The 23804-nt window shown below is 42.6% G+C and overlaps 1 protein-coding gene across 1 annotated transcript in view; it reads right to left on the bottom strand.

The window, feature by feature from the left end:
* The window catches only part of PTCHD1 (patched domain containing 1), a 56304-nt gene that overhangs the window by 7216 nt on the left and 25284 nt on the right, over positions 1-23804 (bottom strand). The window contains exon 2 of the mRNA XM_025438643.3: positions 11589-12249. Coding sequence (XP_025294428.1) covers positions 11589-12249 — 661 coding nt within the window. The remainder of the gene's footprint in view (positions 1-11588; positions 12250-23804) is intronic.

Genomic DNA, 23804 nt, shown 5'->3' with positions numbered 1-23804 from the left:
CAGCTTGCAGAGTTTTTGTTTCCCGTGGTTGATAGAACACTCCAGAGAAGGTTCTTGGCCACTCATGACTTGGCTTGTCATCCCCACAGGTCTGGCTGGAGGTCAGCACAGAGGAAGGCAGTGGGCAGAGGGTTCTGAGTTAGTCTCATCATCTCATCTAAGTTTGGCCAAGTGGAGGGCTTTAGTGACAAAGAGTCACTGTATTTAATTAGAGCTTTGACAGGAACCTAAATCACAGCCTCTTCCCCCACCCCCCACCCAAGTATCTGTCCAGGAAGCAATAAATCTGAGACATAGAGGGAAGCACAGTAAATAGCAGTGAGTTTGAGTGAATAGGAAACATGAAAGATGGAACACGATTCACATGAACTCTCCCTACAATTCTTAAAAATTAAAATTCTGCTTGCAGGTGTATAGCTTGCATTTTGTCTTCGGGGACCTGTTTGACCAATTTTGCTTGTTTGTTGATGACGTATCAAGCAGAGGGTGACTCTGCCGGCTTCTCTGCACTATTTGGCAATGGCCTCTGAGGAAGAGAGCCAGATCAGTAACCTCTTTCCTTAACTACTTTGTGCGTTGCCACCCTTGGTTAGTATTCCAGTAACACTGGAATAGCAGAAGCAGGGCAGGTGCCCATGTTTTGACTCAATTCTACTGCTTGAGGCTGGATCTAGCTTGGATTTCTCCCACTTCTCCTGGCTGGAGGCAGACACTTGCCCGATGGCTCTCCCTGGGTTTTCAGGCCACTGAAACACTGAAAAGCCCACCGCAAGTGCCCCGTTGTGGCTTTCGGTAACCCCTCTCTTGGCCCTAGGATCAGCAGATCTAATTTTCTGCTTCTATGCCTTGGCATATTCAGTCCCATTATCGAGGATAATAAAATCTTTACCCGGTGGTACAATAGTCTTGTTTTTAAAAAGGAATTTAAAATCTCTGGCCAAGCGTAATGCTGAGTGAAGTGAGTCACTGTTATCTTGTATGTACAGTAACTGGGTGAACATCTTCCCTTGTTCCCAGGCTGGTATTTATATCCTTATTGTGAAGTCTTGCTGGGTCTCCAACCTGAATGCCCATTTCATAGTTGTGATATAGACCTGTTTCCTCGGAAGGATTTGGTGTTTATCTTAATTTACGAGGCATCATTCTGCAGCCACTTTTAGAAGTAAGGTCAAGACTGTCAATTTGATAACTGGCACTGTGGCCCCTGTTAAATTGGAGTCACCTAAACTCCCCAGACATGAAGGGAAAAGTGCACTCATTGACTGGCATCCTGTTAATTATGTTTTAGAAAGTTAACGTCTAGTCTCAGAAGGGAGGCCTATTTATTAAGTCTGTTTCCACGCTGTCCTCAGGAAGGACAGACTGACCTTTGATTAAAATTAGTAACCGATCCCCGGACAATGAGAATAAAAAGAGGATTGGTACGTCCAAGGCATCTGCACCCTGGGGAAATGATACTGACCGTTTCATCTGGGGCCATGTAGACTAAGTTCTCTTGGCTAAAACACACTTTAGAGTTTCACTGGAAATAGCAAGTGGAGATTTTTTAAAAATAGTATTTACATGCTAGAGACAAGGAAAATGTTTTAAAACAGGGCTTTAGTACTGAGTCATTAAATATGGTAAGAATATAAGAATGCATATAGCAGGATTAGAATTAGTCATATAGTAGAATTTAAATTAAATCTGTTCTGCAAGTCCTTTTTTTAAGTCAATGTGATTGATGTTTTCCAACATTATCTGACCCTGACTCTTGTTGGAAAATACTGTAAGAATCCATTTCTTACCACGCTGTTGAGTAGTCTTATAGGCTAAGTGAGGGAAAGGAATTGGAATTAACAGAGGTGTTAGGTGAAAAGAGTGAGGCTCAAGGGTCCAGAATGAAAATAATCAAACTCAAGGAAAGGTGGAAATAGGCTGTGAGCTTGTCTCCCAAGTTCTGTTGCTGCATTTTAAATGCCTTGTCCTTCTACAGTTTGGTCATTTTTATGGAGTCCCGACTCTCTTTGCATATGCTCTTGGTTTTGGGGACAGCTCCAGAGAGAATTTTTGTTTTATTCTTAGGGGCCTTTGGAAACTATGCCTTTCCCTCTTTCTCTCGCTACAGTGGTGTGCACATGTAGACCAATCATGGAGGCAAGAAGAGATGGCCCTGAGAAAGAATCTGTCCTACCTCATCACTCAGAATTTGTTGCTAGTCATTGTTGATCTTGCCTCCAAGGACCCCCACCATCCTTCCTAATATACCAGGTTCTTGTTTCTCAAACCATACCTTTCTGGTGGATGCCTACACCCTAAATGCTAAATCGGAGGTGTGTGGTGTCTTTAAAGAGCTCTTTGGATTTCAGGGACAATTGTGGACATCATACCTGGGCCTCCCTCCTGATTTTTAGTCAATCCAGAGAAGGCTGAGTGCCAGCATAGCTGTAGGTGCCTCCCAGGGATTAACAGCCTGGAGCACCTAGCTGGCACTGCACCTGATTCACAGCTGAGTACTTAGATCGAAGAGGTCAGTCTGTTCCCCTAAAGGAAAGCTGAGCCATGGAGTTTCTGTTTCCTGGCCGAGACTCAAGGGGAGTCATATTCCAGGAGCCCTAGGAATATCCTGCCTGGTCCTGCAATCCCCCAGAATGCCTACTATGCCCACAATTACAGCCAAATTCCCTTTGGTTCTGGCCTTCGAGGGTGCTCTTATAGGTGCAAAGGCTTCTGGGACAGTGGTCTACTGAAGCAGCTTCCCTTAGGTCTGGGGGTGGGATGGAGCCTGGAGATGGGAAGGCAGTGAAGAGGAAATTAGAGGTAGGTGGATTTCACAGAGACTGAATCCTTTGCATTTTTTCCTCCAGCCAGCCCTGGCCTTATCTTTTGTAGCTACTTGAGAAACGGGCCAGTGAAACCCAGGAAATGCAGGGAAGAATGGTTTTGGTAGCTTCCGTTCCTCTCCACTTTCATGTCTCAGCAGGTGCCTCCCTTCTTCAGTGTCACCATCATCCATCATCCTCTTAGCTTTGGGGCTGGGGTCCAGCAAGCAGGACTTTGAGGCCAAGTCTCACAGATGTTGGCAAACAGATACCGCATGTGGATTGAAGATACTTTGCAGAGGTTTGGCTGTCTTTTTCCCTATTTTTGAAAGGTGCTTTAAAAGCAAAAATATTGGGACACCTGGGTGGTTCAGTGGTTGAGCGTCTGCCTTTGGCTCCAGTCATGATCCTGGGGTCCTGGAATCGAGTCCTGCATCAGGCTCCCCACAGGGAGCCTGCTTTCTCTCTCTCTCATGAATAAATGAATTTAAAAATCTTTAAAAAAAAAGAGCAGAAATATTGCTGTCTTCTCTGCTCTCTAGTTTTTAAATTTTCTCTATGAAGTTGGAACTCTAGAAGCCTCTCTATTAAATCTAACCAAGAGATGTATGTCATTTGTGCAAAGCATCATTTTGGCAAGGGACCATTATCCGTCTCTGGTGTTGCAAGCCTGTTCACGAGCACTCTCCTCGCAGCAGCACCCACATAGGGAGCTATCTAAACCTCAAGTTCCAAACAGATTTAGCTTTTGGTGACCAGAAGCCCTGTGGTGATAATAGGAGCTGGGGCTCAGCATCACAATGGCAGGTCCATAGCCTGGGACTTGAAAGTAAAGACTATCCTGGTGAGCATGCCAGGGACCAACCAATATTCCCAGGCATTCCCTCTCTTACAGTCACAGTGTTTTAAGGCTGAAGAGTTGCCAGAGGGAACTGCTAAACACCACATATTGATTCTATCAAATTCTTAAGATAAAGATGCTTTTAAAGTATTCACTGGTCTTTTAAAAGCACATGCAAGATGTTTGTTTCTGTTTTGGTACATTGCTTGTCTATGAAGTTACGTGCATATCAGTATGTGTCAGGACATACATACAGGCCCAAGTTTTAATTATTCATGAGTGAACACTTGGAGGCAGTGGGGGCTTTTAGCCAGGTCCTGGGATAAGAACAGTGGAGCTCTCCACCAGCGTTCAGATACAGCTGGTGCTAGGCACACAATTTACATTTTATTAGCAGTAGAGTTTGGGACTGTCATCTAGTAAAAGTAAATACTAGGGGATTTAGGCTAATAATTTTTCTTCTTTTCCAAGTGATTTTATATCTGTGCATGCACATGACTTTCAGGCTTTGGGGCCATGAAGAGAAAAAGCAGCATGGGTGATAAATAGCACTAATGGTGGAAAAACCTCAACTGGCTAATCCTCCAGTCACTTAGGGTGAGTTTCAGGAACACTCACAGATTAAATCTCACCCTCACTCAGACCCTTTTCTGGGGCCTGACCAAAGCCTTCAGGGTTGTTTATAATCCACTAATGCAAGAATCCACCAACGAATAGCTGAGTGTTAACCCAGCTTTACCCAGTAGATGTGCTTCTGGAAAGCTATTCATAAAACAAATCATATTTTCAAGGTATTGAATGGTTTTGCTATCAAAGGCAGTCTGGTGATTTGTTTACCTTTTTGTCAATGGATAATTCACAAGCTAATTGATCTATTTTGTGCATCTGGATTCTGTAAGGCAGATTTTTCTCCGGATTCAGACTTTTCTGCTTTCCCCAGCACACACGGACACAGGCTGATGCCTTTGGGCACTGCTCACATTTTCATCCTTTCCCTACTAGCAGGATTTCCTCATCTGAACTTTTAGAACACAAGGAGTAGCTGAGAAGATGAGGAGGTGAAATGGGATGGCTTGCTGATGGATGGTCTTTTAGTTTCAGTGCAAAAACATTTAGTATTAGGAGACAATGAAGCCATTTATAGCATGCCTGCACAATGCCAAATTTCTTATGTGGAAATAAAATGAAAATGACTACATTCTTCTAGAAGACCCAGAGTATAATGAATGCATGAGCAAAATCTGCTTAAAACATATTTTACTCTTAGATGAGCTTCACTAAGTAGCTCATGTTCATAAAATGCTTTTCTTTCAGTGACATCCCCATAAATTCATGATTTTTGTTTTTTCGAGAAGAAATTTAAAGTATATGAATGTCTGGGTTGAGTAACATCTATTTTCAGGGAGAAGTTCATTAATTGGGTTACATTTACACTTTGCCAGTTATAAACATTTACTCTCTATGCTGAATTGTTTGGTTTATCACAGCCTGCTTTGTGTCACAGTTAAGAGTGAGAGTAAAGGAAAGTGTACTCTGCCTAAGTTAAGACGGATACACACATCTTATGCTTTCTACCAGAGACTTGTCACAGTTTGGCATTCTAATCACAGCAGTGGATTTTAACCTGAGAAATGCTTTTCCTTCATTAGAGAGTTGCAAATAAGAGTCCAAGAAATGAATATGCTAATAGCTCTTCCTTGTCAAAAGAAAGGTATTTAGATACTGAGTGTGTGTGTGTGTGTGTGTGTGTGTGTGTGTGTATGCGTGCTACATAAAATCAGTGTCTGTAAATGGGGCCCAGAGTATATGCTCTGGTCATTGTATAATATATTTACATATAGAAGACATATGTAATATATAAATATATGTATATATATCATATCCTATTCAAACATCTTATATATTTACACATAAAATGTGTGAATATATACTATATAATAGGGAAATACATAGTATTTATATTCAAATATTTAAACAGTATATGCCACATGATATGTTATAAACACATGAAATACATATATATGCACATGAACTTATTGCATAACACATCAAATTACATATGACATATAATATAGCTCATGTGATATGTAATATATACTGTGCACACACACAAAGGATGAATTGTAGGCTGATTTGAAAGGTATTTTACTGCTGAGGAAGAGAAATGCTAGTGCTATTATACTATTGATGGCAGAGAAGAGGCTAGAATCCTTCTCTTATGTTCCATCTATGTTTTGGGTCTTGGCTGCTGAAGTAGCCTAGGTGAAATGCAGGGCTTCCTTGACAATGACTGTGCATCTGCTTGCATTGTGAGCTCCTGTAGACCCATTTGGTCAATACTACTTGGCCCCGGCAATGACTTTCTGAGGTGCTGGTCCAAATGCAACAGCAAACTAGGTATTTTTCTTCATGGTCTGTTTTTACCAGCTCAGTGTTGTGATGTTGCCTCCTGCTGCCTGGCCTGTGTAAAATCTGCCAATCCCCCACTCCCTAGACTAGGTGGGGCAAGCCCACCCAGATTGTACCAGGAGACCAGGGTCAAAGAAGAAGTGTCACTGCATTCCTCTGCCTAACTGAGCTCTGAGTTCCTGGACCTGCCTCTCTGTCCTATTCTTGCCCTCCTTTATGGTTACGAATAGAACATCAAACATGTTTTGTTCCATCTTCCCAGACCTATTTCTCCCCACCCACTCCTTGCTGTTATATGATGGGTGGAGCATAACAAGAAGGTGAGAACTACCCACAAAAGTAGACTGCACAATCTCCTTGTAAGTAGGCCCCAAATGACCATCAGACATTATGAAAAAGATATCCAGGGAAAAAAACTCCATGAGATGTAAACAAAACCGGAAACAATAAAGCCCTTATAAATTAAGGTTTTTTTTTCTCCAGAAATTACTGAACCAATTAGTGATTTATATCCAAGCAGAGTATTTCCACAGCATTCTACTCCATCATGTAGACTGTCATATTGTTGCAAATAATGGACTTCTACAATAATGTATTAGGTTGAACCATAAGAAATTACTGCTTTGTAGTTCAAAAATGATACCAATTTTGTAGGTCAAAAATAGTTGAATATTGGCAATTTCCTATGGTTTGAACTTTATTATTATCCCCCCACACACACACACATGTCTCATGACTTTAGAAATATACCAGAAAGGGGCACCTGGCTGGTTCAGTCAGTAGAGCATGGTACTCTTGATCTTGGGGGTCCTGAGTTTCGAGCCCCAAAATGGGTATAGAGATTACTTTTTTAAAAAGAGATATAGCAGAATACTCACCAGGAAAGCAAAACCTTTCAGGTTTACTTGAGTTTAGAGCAAAAATAATTAAGAGTTCTGATTTCCCAGAACTGACTTTCCTGCACAGGAACTTTCACCTCTTTATAAGCCTGAGCTCCATACACTGCATCACATTCCAGGTGGCATCAAATGAGGACAAATTCTTGGAGAACTGAACCTGATCTTCTGGTTTCTGCTAAATACAGATAATCTTAGAATATACCTGAAAGGAACCAAACGCCCCTGCTATTATTCTCCTCCTAGAACTTAATTACATCCTTTCTTCCTTTCCCATTCTTGAATTTGAGTTGCCTGGCTTGATAATTCAGAAGGAAAAGAGCACCCTGGACGTGGCATTTGACCTTCTCAAAGTCCCAAACATTTGAAAGGGCTGTGACTCCTTAGTAGGTCACTGTGATCATATAGTGGTTAGCAGTCTGTTGTGAAAGGGCTTGAAGAATATTTTTCTTGAATGATATTTTTTGTCTCATCTTATCTCCGTGCCTCTTGTATCTTGATAAATGCAAAGCAACCCTTATAATGTACAAACTAATATCAAAACTATTTTTCACCACAACTTCAGTTCTGCCCTTTCAGCTGGTCAGAATGTACGTGAAGCCACAAACCTTCCAAATGAAGGAAGAGACCTTCCTTCCATTCCCTTCTACATTCTCCAACATTCCATTCCCTTCCTGATTTGTGTCTGACCAGGAAAGCTGTGGAAATGGTAAGCCTGTGAGGAGAGCTTGCATGCATAGAATCTTTGCCAATTTCTTAAATCATAGCCAACTGGAGGACAATGGTGTAAATCCTCATCCTTTAAAGGAAGTTCCATAATGGATTAAAATGATGAGTGTCATATGTTTACATTGGCAGTTCAAGTACTTCAGTACCTGATATTAATATAGTTTGGAAAGAAAGGATATTACTTTATGCATAACAGGTATGGATGAGATAAACTCTTCCTCAAGTTTATAGTAACTAAAAAATGTCAATGGGCATTTATAATGCTATAGACCTTTAAGGACTTCAGCTCTAAATAAACTGATCTGACTCATATGGACAGGGGTTTTGGCAGAAGTAGGATTGTCTAATATGCATGACACTGATTAAAAACATTCTAAATCATGATGTATCTATGCTTACATCATTGCCAAAATGATTCATCTGTGTAGGATATATTCTTATTGCCAGAGATGTCACGTATCATCTTGGCTAGAAACACACAGTCACATCCCATTATGGCGAACTCTCAGAGTTTATCCAAATTCTTTCCTATTCTGGAATTTTGTCAGGTTAATACTGCTTGACACACGTGGTCTTAAAATTTTCCATTCTAAATCTACTGCCATTTTGGCATTTGGCTGGATCTGGCCTTATGTGACCGGCATCACACTGAGAATGTTTAGTTTGCTGAATTTTAAATATAGTGTTTATCACATTATAGACCTGTTGTTGGCCAAGGAAATCTCTGTATTAAAGACTTTTTCTAAGATACTTTTCCTTTTAAATGAGGCCATATAGTTTTAAGTTTTTATTTGATACTGTATTTATATAACATAGAAAATCAAGAAGTTTTGCTTAAATCTTAGTTTAAGTATAGACATTCTATGTTATAGACAGACAAAATTTAAAACTGGACAGTTTATGGACTCATACTGCAAAACCCTTAGCACTGCATTGTTCCTTGGTCATTTGAAATATTTAGTGGCATTTTAGGGCTGGTCATCAAAAATCCGGAATTAAACATTGGCCATAACTGCAACATTTACGAACATGTTTTTGCTTGTATTTCATTTCACAATAACATTCTGAGAATGAAGTTTATCTGCGAAACACAGAAAAGTGACCATCCTAAATCCAGGCACTGTTGGTTTTATGAGCATATTAAGCACCCATTACATGGTGCAAAATATTTATTGCAAATGGGCCTTTAGCTACTAAAATGCATAGCTTCCTTTCATGTTGTGACTAAGTAATTTGAGATCTCTTTGGGCTGAAAGTGTACAGAAAGGTTGCATACTGATTGTCAGCAGGGAAAACTGCCATCAAATCAATGCGTGTAACTTTCCTCTCAAATTGCAAACAAGGAAGTATTGGGTACCTGCAGCGCTTGCTCTCTTTCACCACAAATGCCAGATTTTTCTGAATTGAACTCTGACGTCAAGTTCAGTGATAGCCAGTCTCTGTGGAGTTGTGGCATTACTATTTGTGGACTTTTCTGAAGCCACTTCTCAGCTAACAGCATCCAATCTCTTACATCTTTGCACCGATAACTAGCTGGTATGTTCCTTTTTGTGCTTTTATTTATGATGCTTAAAACTTCTTTAGGAAGTACAAAAATAAGTTTTAAGAAATCTTAAATATCATAACTTAGTTTACTTAATAAAATTAATTAAGAGAAGTTTCTAATATTCCATTTCATTTTACTTGGTGAAATTAGTTTTAAGAAGTTTTGACTATTGCTATGTTATTTTACTTAAAAAATATTTTTAGGAAGCTTTAAATATTGAAGTTTTATTTTACTTTATGCAATTAGTTTTTAGGAAGTTGTAAATAGCATATCATACTTTGGGCTCACTGGTCACATCTTGGAGTGTCATCAAACCTGGGCCAATAATCCTTTTTCTAGCCCTGACATTCTTTCTTCATGATCTTAAAAACCCACTGTCTCCCATCAGTTCCCCACTCTTTCCTTATTCCTGTTTTTCTTCTTGCCCCAAAAACAATCAGAATAAAAGTGCTGCATTTTTAAAATGAAAAGCCAAAAAATAAAACCCAAGCATGGAATTAGTCATGGGCAAAACCTCTTCATTTAAAGAAGCCTTGACTCAAACCTCCAAGGAAGCTACTACCCAGGTACACTGAGTCTTCAAGGAACCACCGTGGATCCCATCATCGGTGCATGACGTCTTGGGGTTCAAGAGGCAAGTTATGCTGCCTTCTTCACGGACTGAATTAGGGAGGAAGTATGGCAGCCTCCTTCTCTCGTATTTGGCGGCGATAAGCAAGCCATCTGATGAATGTGCAACTTGCTTGGTCTCCGCAGCGCCCCCTTTGCCAGGAGCTACCATGTATGTTTTACTGCCTAAGTCTGCATTCCCACAGGCCTCAGAGCATGGAGGGCAGCACGCATTCCGCGACCTTGCAACTCCACCACCCTGCTTATAATGTAACCATAATGCAGCTGAGATTCCTAAGTAAATTATTTTCTTTCCTTCCGCTCCCCCCAAACAGGGCATTAGGCATTCTAATGAACTCAACCATAGTTCTTTCTCATTCAATGAAAAGTGTCACTTCATTTGTCATGTCAGTATCTGATTCCCAATGACATTTTAATTTTGCTAAAGGAACCAATGAGAAATGGTCACAAAAAGGGAGGGGGATCCCTGGGTGGCGCAGCGGTTTGGCGCCTGCCTTTGGCCCAGGGCGTGATCCTGGAGACCCGGGATCGAATCCCACATCGGGCTCCCGGTGCATGGAGCCTGCTTCTCCCTCTGCCTGAGTCTCTGCCTCTCTCTCTCTCTCTCTCTCTCTCTCTGTGACTATCATAAATAAATAAAAATTTAAAAAAAAAAAAGGGAGAAGTGAGCCCCTGGAACCCTTGGTCCACAAGAACCCTGCCGTCAGGCTTGCTGGATATGCCACATTCAGGACCAGATGAACAGAGCAACTGATGTTGTATTGTAATCACTCTGGCTTTGTTTTAATCGTTACCTCTATCAGGAAATTCCTGCAGCCCCGAGAGAAAATATACTGGGACTCTCATACCGTCATTTTTAAGCATTCTCCTGAGTTTATACAGCAAGGACAAAGAAAGAGGTACCTTCTCATTTATGTCTCACTTGTTGCTTTCAGAGTTCTTGTACATTTATCACACCCCCTTTTGTGATACTCCCATCCATTCCATCCATAGGGTGGGGACGCTGAGGGGAGCAGATCCTGTCAGTGCCCAACCCATGTGCCCTCCAATTCACTGTTCCTGAGCTCACAGAAGGCTTCTCACTACACATGCCATCCACCTGAGGGTTTCTGTGGCTGCAGGAATGTACTCAGTCTTCCTTGGGGAGAGCCGTCCATGAATCACACAGGGTTTCTGGGTACATGGCCCAGATTGTGGCTTCCTCACCCCTCATGGAAGACCTCTCTCAGGTATGTTCTGTTAAGTCTCCCAAAGGCCCCCAGTGGGATTGAGCTACAGGTGCCTAAAGCAGTAACCTGCCCATTAACATAGTCTGAATTTTCTTCCTTCTGTGACTCATATTCTCACTCCCACGCTGGTGCTTCCTGGGCTCACCTCCCAAATAAACTTCTTCTCTCTAAATCCTTGTTTCAGGGTCTGCTTCTGGGGAAGCCCCACCTAAGACAATGGGGTGCCAGAGAAGATAAATATCTGCTAATTGCCACACAGCTACTTAACAGAGAACCAAGGCTGAGACTCAGGGCTTTAGACTTGTGGCATAAGTTATTTTGGTAAATACTAAATAAGGTTGCCCCTTGCCAATGGCCAGCACATTATAGAATCAGTTCCAGGGCTTTTGGGCAAAAGGAAGACACTATCAACAAAACGAAGTTGTTAGATGGCTACTCCCTGTCTTTTAGGAACCCAGTCACCACCACCAGAAGGAGGAAATAAAAGAAAGGAAGGGCAGTAGTTACCTAGCATGACGAAAGGGACTCCCAGGAAGGTGGAATTGTATTTCCCACCAGTAAGATTGATGATCCCGGCCGCGGTGAGAGTGGCCAGGGTTATGGTCACCAACCCGAGCAGGCCTAGCCAGGGTTTGCTGCGGACGCAGTCCTGCATAGAGCAGCACAGGATGGCCATGGTGACCACCAGGATCAGGCTGGTGACCAGGTAACGTTCTGATACACGGCTGGTCTTCTGGAAATCTTCCCTCAGTGAGGAGGACGTGTAAGGGTACATTTTGACTTTGCTGTTGGATTTCTGGAACAGTCGGACAGTGTCGCAGAAGCTGGACTCCCACCTCTCAGCCACCATGTCATTGAGACTGTTGATTGACTGCAGGTAGTAGGTGAGCTGGACAGCCTCTGCGGATTTTACCCGGTCCTTGCTGTGCACTGTGACGCCTCCAAGCTGGTGTCCGTTGTACACTGCCCTCCCATCCTTTAAGTGAGTGATCGGGTATGTGATAGCAAAATTGGTCCGGTTGGTGGCCCGAGCATTCTTTAGCTCCTCCAGAACATGCACTATGTCATCCACGATGCAAGTCTTATCGTTATTCAGGATACATATGTGGGCAAACGTGTAATTAAAACCAGGCCTTGGAACCTGGATCCTGGTCACAGCAGCATGCAACTATGGGAGAAAAAATGAAAGTCAGTGTTTATTTCCAAAAAATAAGACATTAATACATGGCATTAGCTCTGTGGATTCAGATCTCTCTTTTTGGGAGTGACAGAGTCACTTGTGTCCTCTCTAAGGTAAAGAGTTCAAATTAAATGTTATAACCTTAGGTTAGAAACTAGGTAGTGGGGATCCCTGGGTGGCACAGCGGTTTGGCGCCTGCCTTTGGCCCAGGGCGCGATCCTGGAGACCCGGGATCGAATCCCACATCGGGCTCCCGGTGCATGGAGCCTGCTTCTCTCTCTGCCTGTGTCTCTGCCTCTCTCTCTCTCTCTCTCTCTCTCTCTCTCTCTGTGTGTGTGTGTGTGTGACTATCATAAATAAATAAAAATTAAAAAAATAAAAATAAATAAAAATAAATAAATAAAAAGAAACTAGGTAGTAAGGATGCAAAACCAGCAGCATCAGCAGAGGCTGAGAACTTGTCAGAGATGAAAACTGTCAGGCTCCATGTCAGACCTGCTAAATCAGAAAGCTCTGGGGTGGGGCCTGGGAATCTGGGTTTTCACAAGCTCTCTGGAAGATTCTGATAAAGGTACTGTTTGCGCAGTGCTGGGTTAAGGCACAGCATTATTTCCACAGGTTCTCTTCTTTATTTGTGACCAAACTGGTCTATAAATGTCTGAAAATCTCACATACGTCCACCATCTAGAAGATATAATGTACAAAGTGAACTAGGGTACAGTTTCAAGTGCAGAGGTCTTCGGTAGGCCCATCCCCTGCTGCCAACTTCTAGGGCCCCTAAATGACTTCCCCATCCAATTCTGTCACTCGGTGCCATAAAAGGCAGGAGGCTCACCTTGAGAGACCTCATATTCTCTGGCTTTCCTTGTCTGCTTATATGGGAAGGGAAACGGAAGAGCGAGAGACTGGCTGGGATACATGGTGGTCATGCTAAAGAAGCACAGTGGGATGTATTCTACACACCCCTCCCCAAGTCAGACTTGCCATGTCCAAGCTCTATACACCTGTGGTCACAGTGGACAGTGGGAGTACAAGCACTCATTTAACAGCTCCTCCTTTATGCCAGGCACAGTTCTAGGCCTTTTACGCAGATCAACTCATTTTGTCCTTACAAGAAACTATGATGTAGGTACAAGTAAAAGCCTCATTTTACAAATGAGGAAAGTGAGACACAGTTGCTTGCCCAGGGTCCCACACATAGTAAGGACACATAGGCTAACCCAGGTAGCCTGGCTCTGGAACCTGTGCTCCTGGCCCCTCACCACACACCTCTAGGTTAATAACGCTGGTAGTTGAATCAAAGTTCTTGCTAGCAACTAATGCTTAAATTGGTGCTTTCACTGGCCAAGTGCTAAGGTTGCCTAAAAAATCGCAGTTGCTCAAGTTCAGATATGTAGGAGTATATGTACTCTACAGTCTAAGGTGAGAAAATAAGGCCTTATCTCTGTAAAATGTGCCCAGTCAGCAAAATGAGGCCAGTGGTAGACATGTAATTGAGTGTTAAGTAAATGATTATGCCTGTGGCTAGCACTGAGTGGGTTCTCAAAGGCACAGAGATACTCACTGTGTATCTTCTTCTAGTGAAGAAGAACATTTCATATGTAGTGGGAATAAAGTTTAACATCCAGTTGCCACACCGTGACTGTGCCATTATTACTCATAACCTTCTGAGCATCTCTGTGACCCTGATATATTTTCTCTTAAATCTGCTCTGGATGGATTATTTGTGAAGACATTTTGCTGTGCGTGTGCCAGGGTGAGTGGGATATTTATTATGCTTTTTGAAAATGTCGGAGGGGTACCAGCTGTCAAAGTCCTCTAGTTAGCACAGAGCATGAGTTGCTAATCCTAATTTTCAGCGCACCCTCCCCCATATCTCCTCATGGGCATCAGCCCTCAGGTTCAGGAAATGCTTCACTATATTATGTTTGGCTGAAAATTTTGAGTTCTTTCCTACACACACACACACACACACACACACACACACTTTTGATCTCCCAGAGATACCTAAGAGATTATTTTCACAAAACCCTTACCATATGCTAAATTTTTGTTTTGGTGCTTTGGGATTAATGATGGGCACGATATCTTCAATGATCTTAAACTGAGTGTATCCATTTTATCCATTCTTCTCTAAGCATGGCCCAGTAAATTTTGATTAAAAGAACTTCTAACTACAAAAATAAATCTGAAATATAAAGTTATTTTAGGGGAGGGAAGAGCCAAGAGGAATTTAAAGACAAGAGAGAGTTTTGATAAGTGTTCAAAGAAACACTTTGGGGAAAGATTCAGAATAGGCTAGAAAAGGAGTGGTATTGAAAGCATGCATATGTGTAATATTTAGTGCATTGTTTGTTCCTATGAGCAGTCTAATAAATCTCCCTTAGAGTGATTACTAAATATGTCAAGAGAAAAAGATTGCCAAATAAGATGGTGTTAAGCCACAGGGCTGAACCCAGTTATAGCAAAGGGATAGTTTCCATCCATTCTCTAAGGCGACCATGCACTGCTGGGTGGGGAGTTTTAAACTATTTAATGATGTGCCAACTCTGAAGGTCTGCTGCTATGATCCCTGAGACCATAGGCCAAAGAAAGCATGCACCATGTTAACTCCTGTACACCAGATCATAGGATGGAGACTTGGGAGAAAGGAGTTCTTAGTGAAGTTTGAGAAGGAATGTTTCTTAATTCTCAGTACCAGAGCTTCTGTGAGATGCAGCTGCTTTGAATTTCCAATGGAGAGGTGGGTAGAACATGTGTCACTCTTGCTTCTGAGTGGCAGGGAGATGCTGAGTGACAAAGCATCCAGAGAGGGGGTGTTGGCTGAGGCCGCCTACCTGGCAGGAGGTGTCTGTGGGTTTCTACTGTGGGATAAGAGGTGAGAGGATAATAAGAGGCATGGAGAACTGAGACTCCCTTCTGTGGCTTCTGAGAGTCCTCAGTTCTGATCTTTGGTTCTTATGACTACATGTCAAGTACACACACAATCTAGTCTTGGCCATCCACTTTGCCATTGGCAGGTACATTGACATGCTACCTGGGTGTCAGCCTGTGTAGGGTTTTAGAGTGCTCTGATTTAACCTCCTAAAGGAGCCCCACTTAAGACAACAGAGACATTAGTAGGCGTTCTTAGATATATTCCCTGGGGAAAAAAAGGAAGCCAGAGATTGAAGCTGTGTTGCTGTTTTTTTTGTTTGTTTGTTTTGTTTTGTTTTGTTTTGTTTTTCTGTATACTTACTTGAAATTTCTGCACTGGAAAATGAAAGTGAAAATGATAACAGGTTAGTTGTTAGTTTATAGTGACTTCATTTTTGTCTTTAAATTAATGTCTTTTCTTGGAGCCAGAAGGGGGAAAGCAAGCCGGGGAAAGATCAAACCATGATAGTGAAATGGTGACGGAGACACCTCCATCTACAAAATGGACAACCTCTAGCTACACAAGCTTATTGGTGAGCTCAGGAAGAGGCCCTCAGAAAAAAACAAGCGCAAGTGACACAAAGTAGTAGTCCTGACCTTAGTATAGTTGGAATCTATCATGTGAATCTACACATAATCCATGTTTCCATAACTGTGTATAGGTTCTAGATAATTCACTCAACACACATTCAGTAAATACTCATCAAATTTACCATAATAGGATATTGTTGTCAATAATAGGATAATTTCTCTGAATGTAGTAAGCCTGTGCTCACACATGGGAAATCACAGAAGAGATACAACATTCAAAACAAAAAGAATATTCTAACAGTAGACAATGCCAAGCATTTTGTGCTAGTAAAGTCTAATCCAATGTCAATCCCGATCACAATATTTTCTGTTCTGTATTTGCTGCCAAAGAGGCCAGGACTGAATGTTAAATGGAGATTCATTCCCAGGCTCTGAACATACAGTTTAAATTGTTAGCTTCTTTGCCCTCATCACCCTTCAGGTTAGGAATGATAACAGTAACAGTAAGTAGTCTGCTAAGTACTTTCTTCAAAGTTCTAATATTTTATTTGATACAAGACTCTATGGAAATGATTAAATGATTATCCTCATTTTATAGCTGGAGCAATTGAGATCTAAAGAATGTCAGAAGCCCACCTATGCTGACCCAGTGAATGAAGGGCAGGGGTGGGATCTTGTGGATGGCAAGCGGCAGGCCATGTGGCCCTAGCCCAGCACAACTTTGGGTGGGGACAGAGAGGATTTGGGGAGAGGTGCTCCGTCAGCTCGCCCAGTTCAGATGATTGGCCATGGCTGTGACCAAGCTGTGGGATGGCCATACTTGGGGATCTGGGGCCCATTAAGAAGAGACCAGACATAATCCAGACAGCCAAAGCTCATCTATAGATGGCAGTATCTATAGGTGACAATATCAACAGGTAGCGAAGGGGATGGGTTTTGAGCTTACTGACTTTTCTTGTTCTCCATGCAGCCTCTGTGGTTGCCAAATAAAACTTTTCATAGACAGGCTTACTAGGCAGAAATGCTGTGGGACACAATGGAATCCAGTAATAAGGAGTTTTGTCTTCAAGTCTGGCTTCCGCTACTTACGTGGGAGTGTCAGAGACCCTAAAGAATGTCATTCCTTCAGGTCTCGGATTTATCAGTAAAAAAACAGGAGGTTGGTTTAGCTAATCTTTACGGACAGACCCTTTTGGTTCTCACACGACATAATTCTAAGATGAGTGACATCCACATACTACATGATCAGATGCTGAGTGAAAGTTAACTTCATAAATATCAATTTGAGATTTATTATAGCTGCTTGAAGTATGCTTTTCCAACACACTGAAGTTCTTTCTAGGTCAATGACAGATCTGATGGTAGATGAAACCCAGAAAGAAAACCACAGAGTAGGGAAAATAGGTTTACTGAAGAAAAAAAAAAAGACTCCCTCCTCTGAGTGATTTCCCGTTCTGGGGAAGCACTGGCTCTTCTAATCCCCTTCTGCCAGAGCCTGGGACAAAGCCAGTGTGGGCTGCTGGTCACGACAGGCCAGAGTTTAATTTCCTCTCTGCTTCTCCTTGGCACACTCAGATCTTCCTCAGAAGACAGCAGGGGCACCTTGTAGAGAGTACAGAAGGGGTCTGGGAGGAAGGAAGTGTCTGCTCCCGAGTGAGTAGTGATTAACACAGGAAAAATCCCCGTGCACTGTCGGGATCTTTCACACCTTTCGGCTCGTCTTTGTATTCTTTTTTTTATTGCAAAGGTGGAGAGTCAAGACCAGAGGGCCACTCTGCCAGGCAGGGCAATTAACAGGCTCTGGGAGCAGCCACAAGCTGTCCAACCCCCCACTTCTCCCCCGGCCTGGGAGGCAAGATTGGTAGGAGGTGAGGGTCCCCAGCTCCCCAGAGGGAATCGGTCTGATGATCCACCTTTAGCAGCTGCCTTCCTTTCCTTGACTTCCTACCCCCTCCTTCTGCCTGTCACACATAAGCTGCATTCATGAAAAAAAAATTTTTTTAAAGGTTTTGATTTTTAAGTAATCTCTACACCCAAGGTGGAGCTTGAACTTTACAACCTTAAGATCAAGAGTCACCTGCTCTACCCGCTCAGCCAGCCAGCCAGCCAGGCACCCCCATTAAAACACTTTAAAAAGGGAGGTTGGTTAGTTAGCTTTTCTAACTTCTATCATTTGTCCCCAAATAACTACCTTCAAAGTGGCACTAAATCAAAATGGCTTTAAAACTGCTTTCAAGGAATATCTGGTTTTCACCCCCAAATGAAATATTTTCTTCGTCGAATCGTTCCAAATTCCACGTCATGATCTGGGCCTATATTCTGCAACTGTAGATGGGTAAGAACTGACTGGCAAGGGATCCTCACCCAGGACACGAGAAAACAGCTTGAAGTGGATGGACCTGGTCTCCGCAGTTCAGCAATTACGCTAGCTCCCTCAGTGTTATGTCCTGTCTTTGCATGATCTCACTCTCACCCACTCTCTTTCCTCTTCTTTTAATAGAAGAGCATTACATCAGAACACCAGAAGTCGCAAGTTGGGGATTGTTACCGTGATTCATTTGTAGCGCAGCCAAAAGCAAGTTAGTCATCCCTTAATAAGTGAACAGAAATATCATTCTGCCTTTGAAACATTACATGTTTGGAGGACACCAAATTTAAGCTGTGGATGTAGCCAAACAAGTGACTATCTGTCTACACGCTTCTTCTATACATGTGTGCCCAGTGTCAGGCTGACCTGCTCCGAGTGACAAGAGAAAATGGTTACTTCTGTCAATACCATAGAGTCAGTGGAGCTCTGGGAGAGTGGGATGTGTCTGTTCTCCTTGCTTTACCACCGGGGGGTAAACACTGTTGTTGCTGATGTTGACACTAAAAAGCAGCCAAGAGAGAGCCCCACATTGTAATTCCTCAAACAGGCTGTTTGTCTTTGCAGCCTTGGCTGAAAAAGCAATCCAGCTTTCGATCTGAAGTGAATAAATCTGGGATTTTAGAAACCAAAAACAGTGATGATGAAGGAAAAGGCAAGTATAAAATCTCCTTGCAACTTTGGCCCAATTCCACATTGGTCTGGAGGAGAAAGACAATGTGTTGAAGCAGAGATTGGGTAACCTCTATTTCCATAGTCTGGGGCAAATTTTCATGTGGTCTTAACTAAAAAAAATCCATTGATACCATGAAAAGACCCTTGGAAATGTGCTATGTTAAACTTTCTGATTAGGGTGGTTTTTTTTTTTTAAAGATTTTATTTATTTATTCATGAGACACACACACACAGAGAGAGAGAGAGCGAGAGAGAGAGAGAGAGGCAGAGGGAGAAGCAGGCTCCCTGGAGGGAGCCCAGTGTGGGACTCGATCCCCGGTCTCCAGGATCATGCCCTGGGTTGAAGGCAGGTGCTAAACCGCTGAGCCACCTGGGCTGCCCAGGGTGGTTATCTTTTAATCCCATTGTCCTCACTTCACTTTCATGGTCAGGATTGGGCTCTGGTGGAGCAATTTTGTAGGTCATGAGTTTTGCTGACTATCTGTAAGATGACAGGATGCTCTCAGAAATGGGAGAATGTTAAAGCTGATTGGCCAAGAGGCAAAGAGAAGTCCCAAAGAGCCATATGCCTGGGGAATATGCAACAGCAGTTTTAAGATTTGGTCAGGAGAGCACAAATAAGTCTTTAAGGGACAGGAAAAACAGTACCAAGGACACCCAGGTCTGGAAAATGACCGTGAAACCTGAGTGGGAAGAGCACTGGATCAGGAGTCAGAAGACTTGAATTTAAATCCTGGTTTTGTGGCTTGCTGACCACATGACTTACAGATAAATTTTTAAAAAATGAGCCTTTAAGGATATATATCATGGCACTTCCCTGCTCTAAATCCTCCAATGGTTCCTCATGGCACTGAGAACCAACACCTAAGTCCTGACTGTAGCCAACAAGATGGTACACTGTCCTTGCTGACATCTTGGGACTCATGTCTCACCATCTCTTAACTCTGTAGGGAATGTCCTTTCTCCACACAGCCTTGCTTCTTTCACTTCCCTGCTCCGATGTAATTGGCTTCCCACCCTCAATTAAAAAGAATAGTATCCTTCGTCATCACCATCATTTTTTCTCTTAAGAGTTTTTTACGGGATCCCTGGTTGGCTCAATGGTTTAGCGCCTGCCTATGGCCCAGGACGCGATCCTGGAGTCCCGGGATCAAGTCCCACATCAGGCTGCCTGCATGGAGCCTGCTTCTCCCTCTGCCTGTGTCTCTGCCTCTTTCTCCCTCTATGTCTATCATGAATAAATAAATAAAATCTTTAAAAAAAAGAGTTTTTTACTGCACTGTGATAGGATGTTACATTACGCATCTCTGTTTCTTTATTCCGCTGCCCCCACTAGAACAGGAGTTATACCATGCTGGTGTATTTGTCCATTTGGTCTACATCTTCACTGCAAAGGACAGTTCCTACTACATGTACTCAGTAGTTATGGAGTAAATATATGAATATAATAATCTTGTGACTCAGTGGATTTTAGTCTGTCTCATGGGCAAGAGGCGGGCCAAAGGAAGTGATAGAATGTGTGCATTTGGTAAATTCTAGAGGGCAATGAAGGTGACTGCAGTTATTGTACAGCAGGGAAGCATGCAGTGCTCTTTTTTCTGCCAAAAAAAAAAGAGCTGTCCACATATGACCTAGAGTTGGTTCCTGAATAGTTCTGTAGGCCCTGATCTTTCCTGGGTTTTGAGGATATTTTGCGCTTTAGTGGGAAAGACATGGGTTCTGAGGTCAGAATGCCCCAAGTTCAAATTCTTCCTCTGTCAGTTCTACCTAAGGGACCATTGCAGGCACGACTGGGCCCTGTCTTCTCACGACTTCAGCATACACTGGCCCTACTTTCAGCCTGATGTGAAAGTCCTGGGGCATTAACATGCTATCTTAGTCCCAAGCAGCCTGGAGCTAGGACTAAAAACAGTTTGTATAAATACCCCGGCTCCCTGTCCCCAAGGTTGGGTGAGTCTGTGGCACGTGTTCCTCATGGATTCTCAGAGTTCCTCAGCAGGATTAGGCTACCATTGGACAGAGGGTAAATAGCTTGACAAGGGCCCTATAACTTACTGCTCGCCTTCCCTGCTATATGTTGCCATTCTCTTATCGGTGCTTCCTGGGATTGTCTTCCAGATATACTACTTGTTTTGAGTCCTTGACTCTGGGTCAACTTTTAGAGGAACCCAAACTAAAACAATGACTAGGCATTTAATTCAGTTTCGTTATCTGTAAAGTGGGGTCATAGGGTCACTATGAGGGTCAAGTGTGGTAAGATCTAAAAGGTGTCTACCTGGGAATTTATGATTGGATTAAGCCATATGGAATGGCCATTTCTGTAGGTAACAGAGTGGTTTAGTATTGGCAATTGTATGTAGTTAACAACTGACCTCCGGTGAGGGTCTATTCTTGCCCCTTCCTGGCCCCTCTTCCTTTCCAAGAGTCCTAACAGAACTGGGGCTCCCCTCATTGGAGTACCAGACAAGTTTATTAGGCTTTCAAGGTACAGTTTGGTGGTACCAGGACAGGCTTTTAGGAAAAAGACAACAGTTCTGTGCTGGGAAAGATCTCACACATCCACAAATAAGACTGCATGATGAGCATGCAAAGCCTGCATGCAATCAGAATTCACACTTTTAGCAGTTTTGGTTTAAGAAAAGTCAAATGCCATAGAACCCACATCCTTGAAATACTTGAAACTGCCAATAATTAATAACGATGTTCAATCTACAAAATTATGAAAAAGTGTCTCTATCGAATGAACTCCTTTGGCATTTTTTTTTCCTTCCAATGATTTACTAAGTTTCTAATAAGCACTGAACTTGAGAACTGTGTAAATTATGGCTGATAAAAGAACTAAGAAAAAAATTCCCACCTAATGACATGGTCATGACACTCCTGAATGATGGACCATGAGCTTTACGAGACTGAGCACATGATGTAGTTCATAAATGAGTGTATCATGTGATAGTGCATTTTTCACTGGAAATATTTTTTTGTTTTGTTATCAAGCTTCTCTAACAAAACTACTGCCTTTAAGAATCACAGGAGTGACCCCAGCTACTGCCCTCCTTTTCTGGATCTGAAAAGAGGCCTTGTGGAGTAGATGGTGAAGGCTGTGATGGTTTGTGTGATTCAGCTTGCCCTGGCCCTGACCCTTCTGGGAAGTGCTAATGTTGGTGGCCTATTTTGGCCTGGTGGACTTGGTCTGCCTGGGCTCGAATGCTGGCTTGGGCACGCCGTCTCGCCTTTTCCAGGTGAACTGCCTACTGAGATTATGGTGCACATCAGACCAGGCAGGGAACCGTGGTGGGGCAAAAGGAGGAAACTAAAAGGTTTGAAGTGCCTACTATGTGCTGGGTTTTGTGCAGAGAATGCAGCATCTGTTACCTCATTTAATCCTCGTTGCAACTCAGGCAGGTTGATGGTACATCCATATCTGCGTGTGGGGAAACTGAGCTTCAATGAGCTTAAATAACTTGCCCCTGGTCACAGATTTAGTATGTGGATCAGCCCACATGTAAATCCTGGGCTTGAAACATTGTTCCCTCGTGGGAGTTCCTTTGGTAAAGACTTCACACCTAATTTCTGTGCCTTGGCCATTTGGATACTGATGAACTTGTGTTTGGGTATTAGGCTTCAGCACAGTCCAGCCACAGTGTCAGATGTTTAGCAGCAATCTTGAATTGAAAGTGGTGGTGATGTAGCAAAGTCAAGGGGTAGAACATGACAAAGCATCCTTGCGGAAGCTGCAAGACTCAAGTACTGAACACCGAGGCCCAGCAAATGCTGGACATTGACAACACAAACCTCAGGGAGAAGCCACAACCCCGTTACCAATGACAGGCATGCACGACTGGAGATGAAGAAGACAGATGTGTAAAGAGAGGAGACTTTCATCAGTCTGAATAGCATCCTTTCTGTCTTGAATGTTTCCTGTGTCACTGTCCGCCTCCTGCCCCACGCACATGCAGAAGGAAAAGAGAAAAAACAATACTCTACAGAACATACTAGTAGAAAGGACTGGCAATTTGGGAATTTATTGCAAAATTCTGGATTGAAGTTGGGGATACTACAGGATGTGGGTATCACCCCTCCCCAAAGGCTGTTTAACACCAGGATATATACTCTTCATGAGGGCAAGGGCTCTGTTTTCTCCATCCTGTATCCCTGGCACATACTGGAAGCCCAACAAAGATATATTGACTGCACCTTCTGTGTTTGTTCCTTCTTGCTGATTTATATTTTCTCTGGTGACATTGAATGATACTTCATTTGTACCCAAAGGCTACTGTGCTACATGCATATCATTTCCATCTTAAATAAACAGATGACATTGAATTTAGTCCTGTCGCTTACACACTGCAGACAAATGGCTGATCTCATTAGATAAATGGATATGGTTAGAGTATAATCTAAAAAATATAAGAGCAGAGAAACAATTTAGGTAGGAGATTGGGTACTGAAATAATTATTATACTTAATTATAGAGTAGCTTGAATTTTTATTGTGTATTTGTTGGATTTATATTTTTGGAGGGGAATTCTTTTTAAATACAGAAAAGTTTAGAGATGAATATAAAAATTCTCATGTACCTATGTCCAATGTCATGTCTATTTGAAGATTCTGTGTCCCCACCCCATGTTAATGCTGTCAGTGGGCAGGGTGATCATATAATTTATCATCCAGATTGGAACACTGAGAACATTGAGAGTGCAGGAGGGCACTGTTAATTTCATGGAAACACCAGGCATAATGTGGGACCATCACAAGCAAAACAGGATGTTCTCCTTACCTATGAGTGTCTCAGAGGATGTGACTACTGATATGACTTCATCTATTTATGCCTCACTGTGGGCATGCGATGGAAATCCTTTGGTTTGCAGACCCATCACTGCTGATGGAACCTAGACTTTTACTGTAGGTGACACTAACCTGTAATCACAGTCCTCCAGGAAAAGGCATCTGGGAAAACTACTTCCATTTCTGACTACTTCCCCTTCTCCCACCACTGCAACTTCCCTCCATGGTAAGGCTCTGATGTTTTGCAGAATTTGGCTTTCATGTAGCCCAG

Source organism: Canis lupus, chromosome X (genome assembly GCF_003254725.2).
Source record: "Canis lupus dingo isolate Sandy chromosome X, ASM325472v2, whole genome shotgun sequence".
In the NCBI taxonomy this organism is placed as follows: domain Eukaryota; kingdom Metazoa; phylum Chordata; class Mammalia; order Carnivora; family Canidae; genus Canis; species Canis lupus.
The sequence above is the reverse complement of the archived record's forward strand: the minus strand, read 5'-3'. Positions and strand labels throughout refer to the sequence as shown.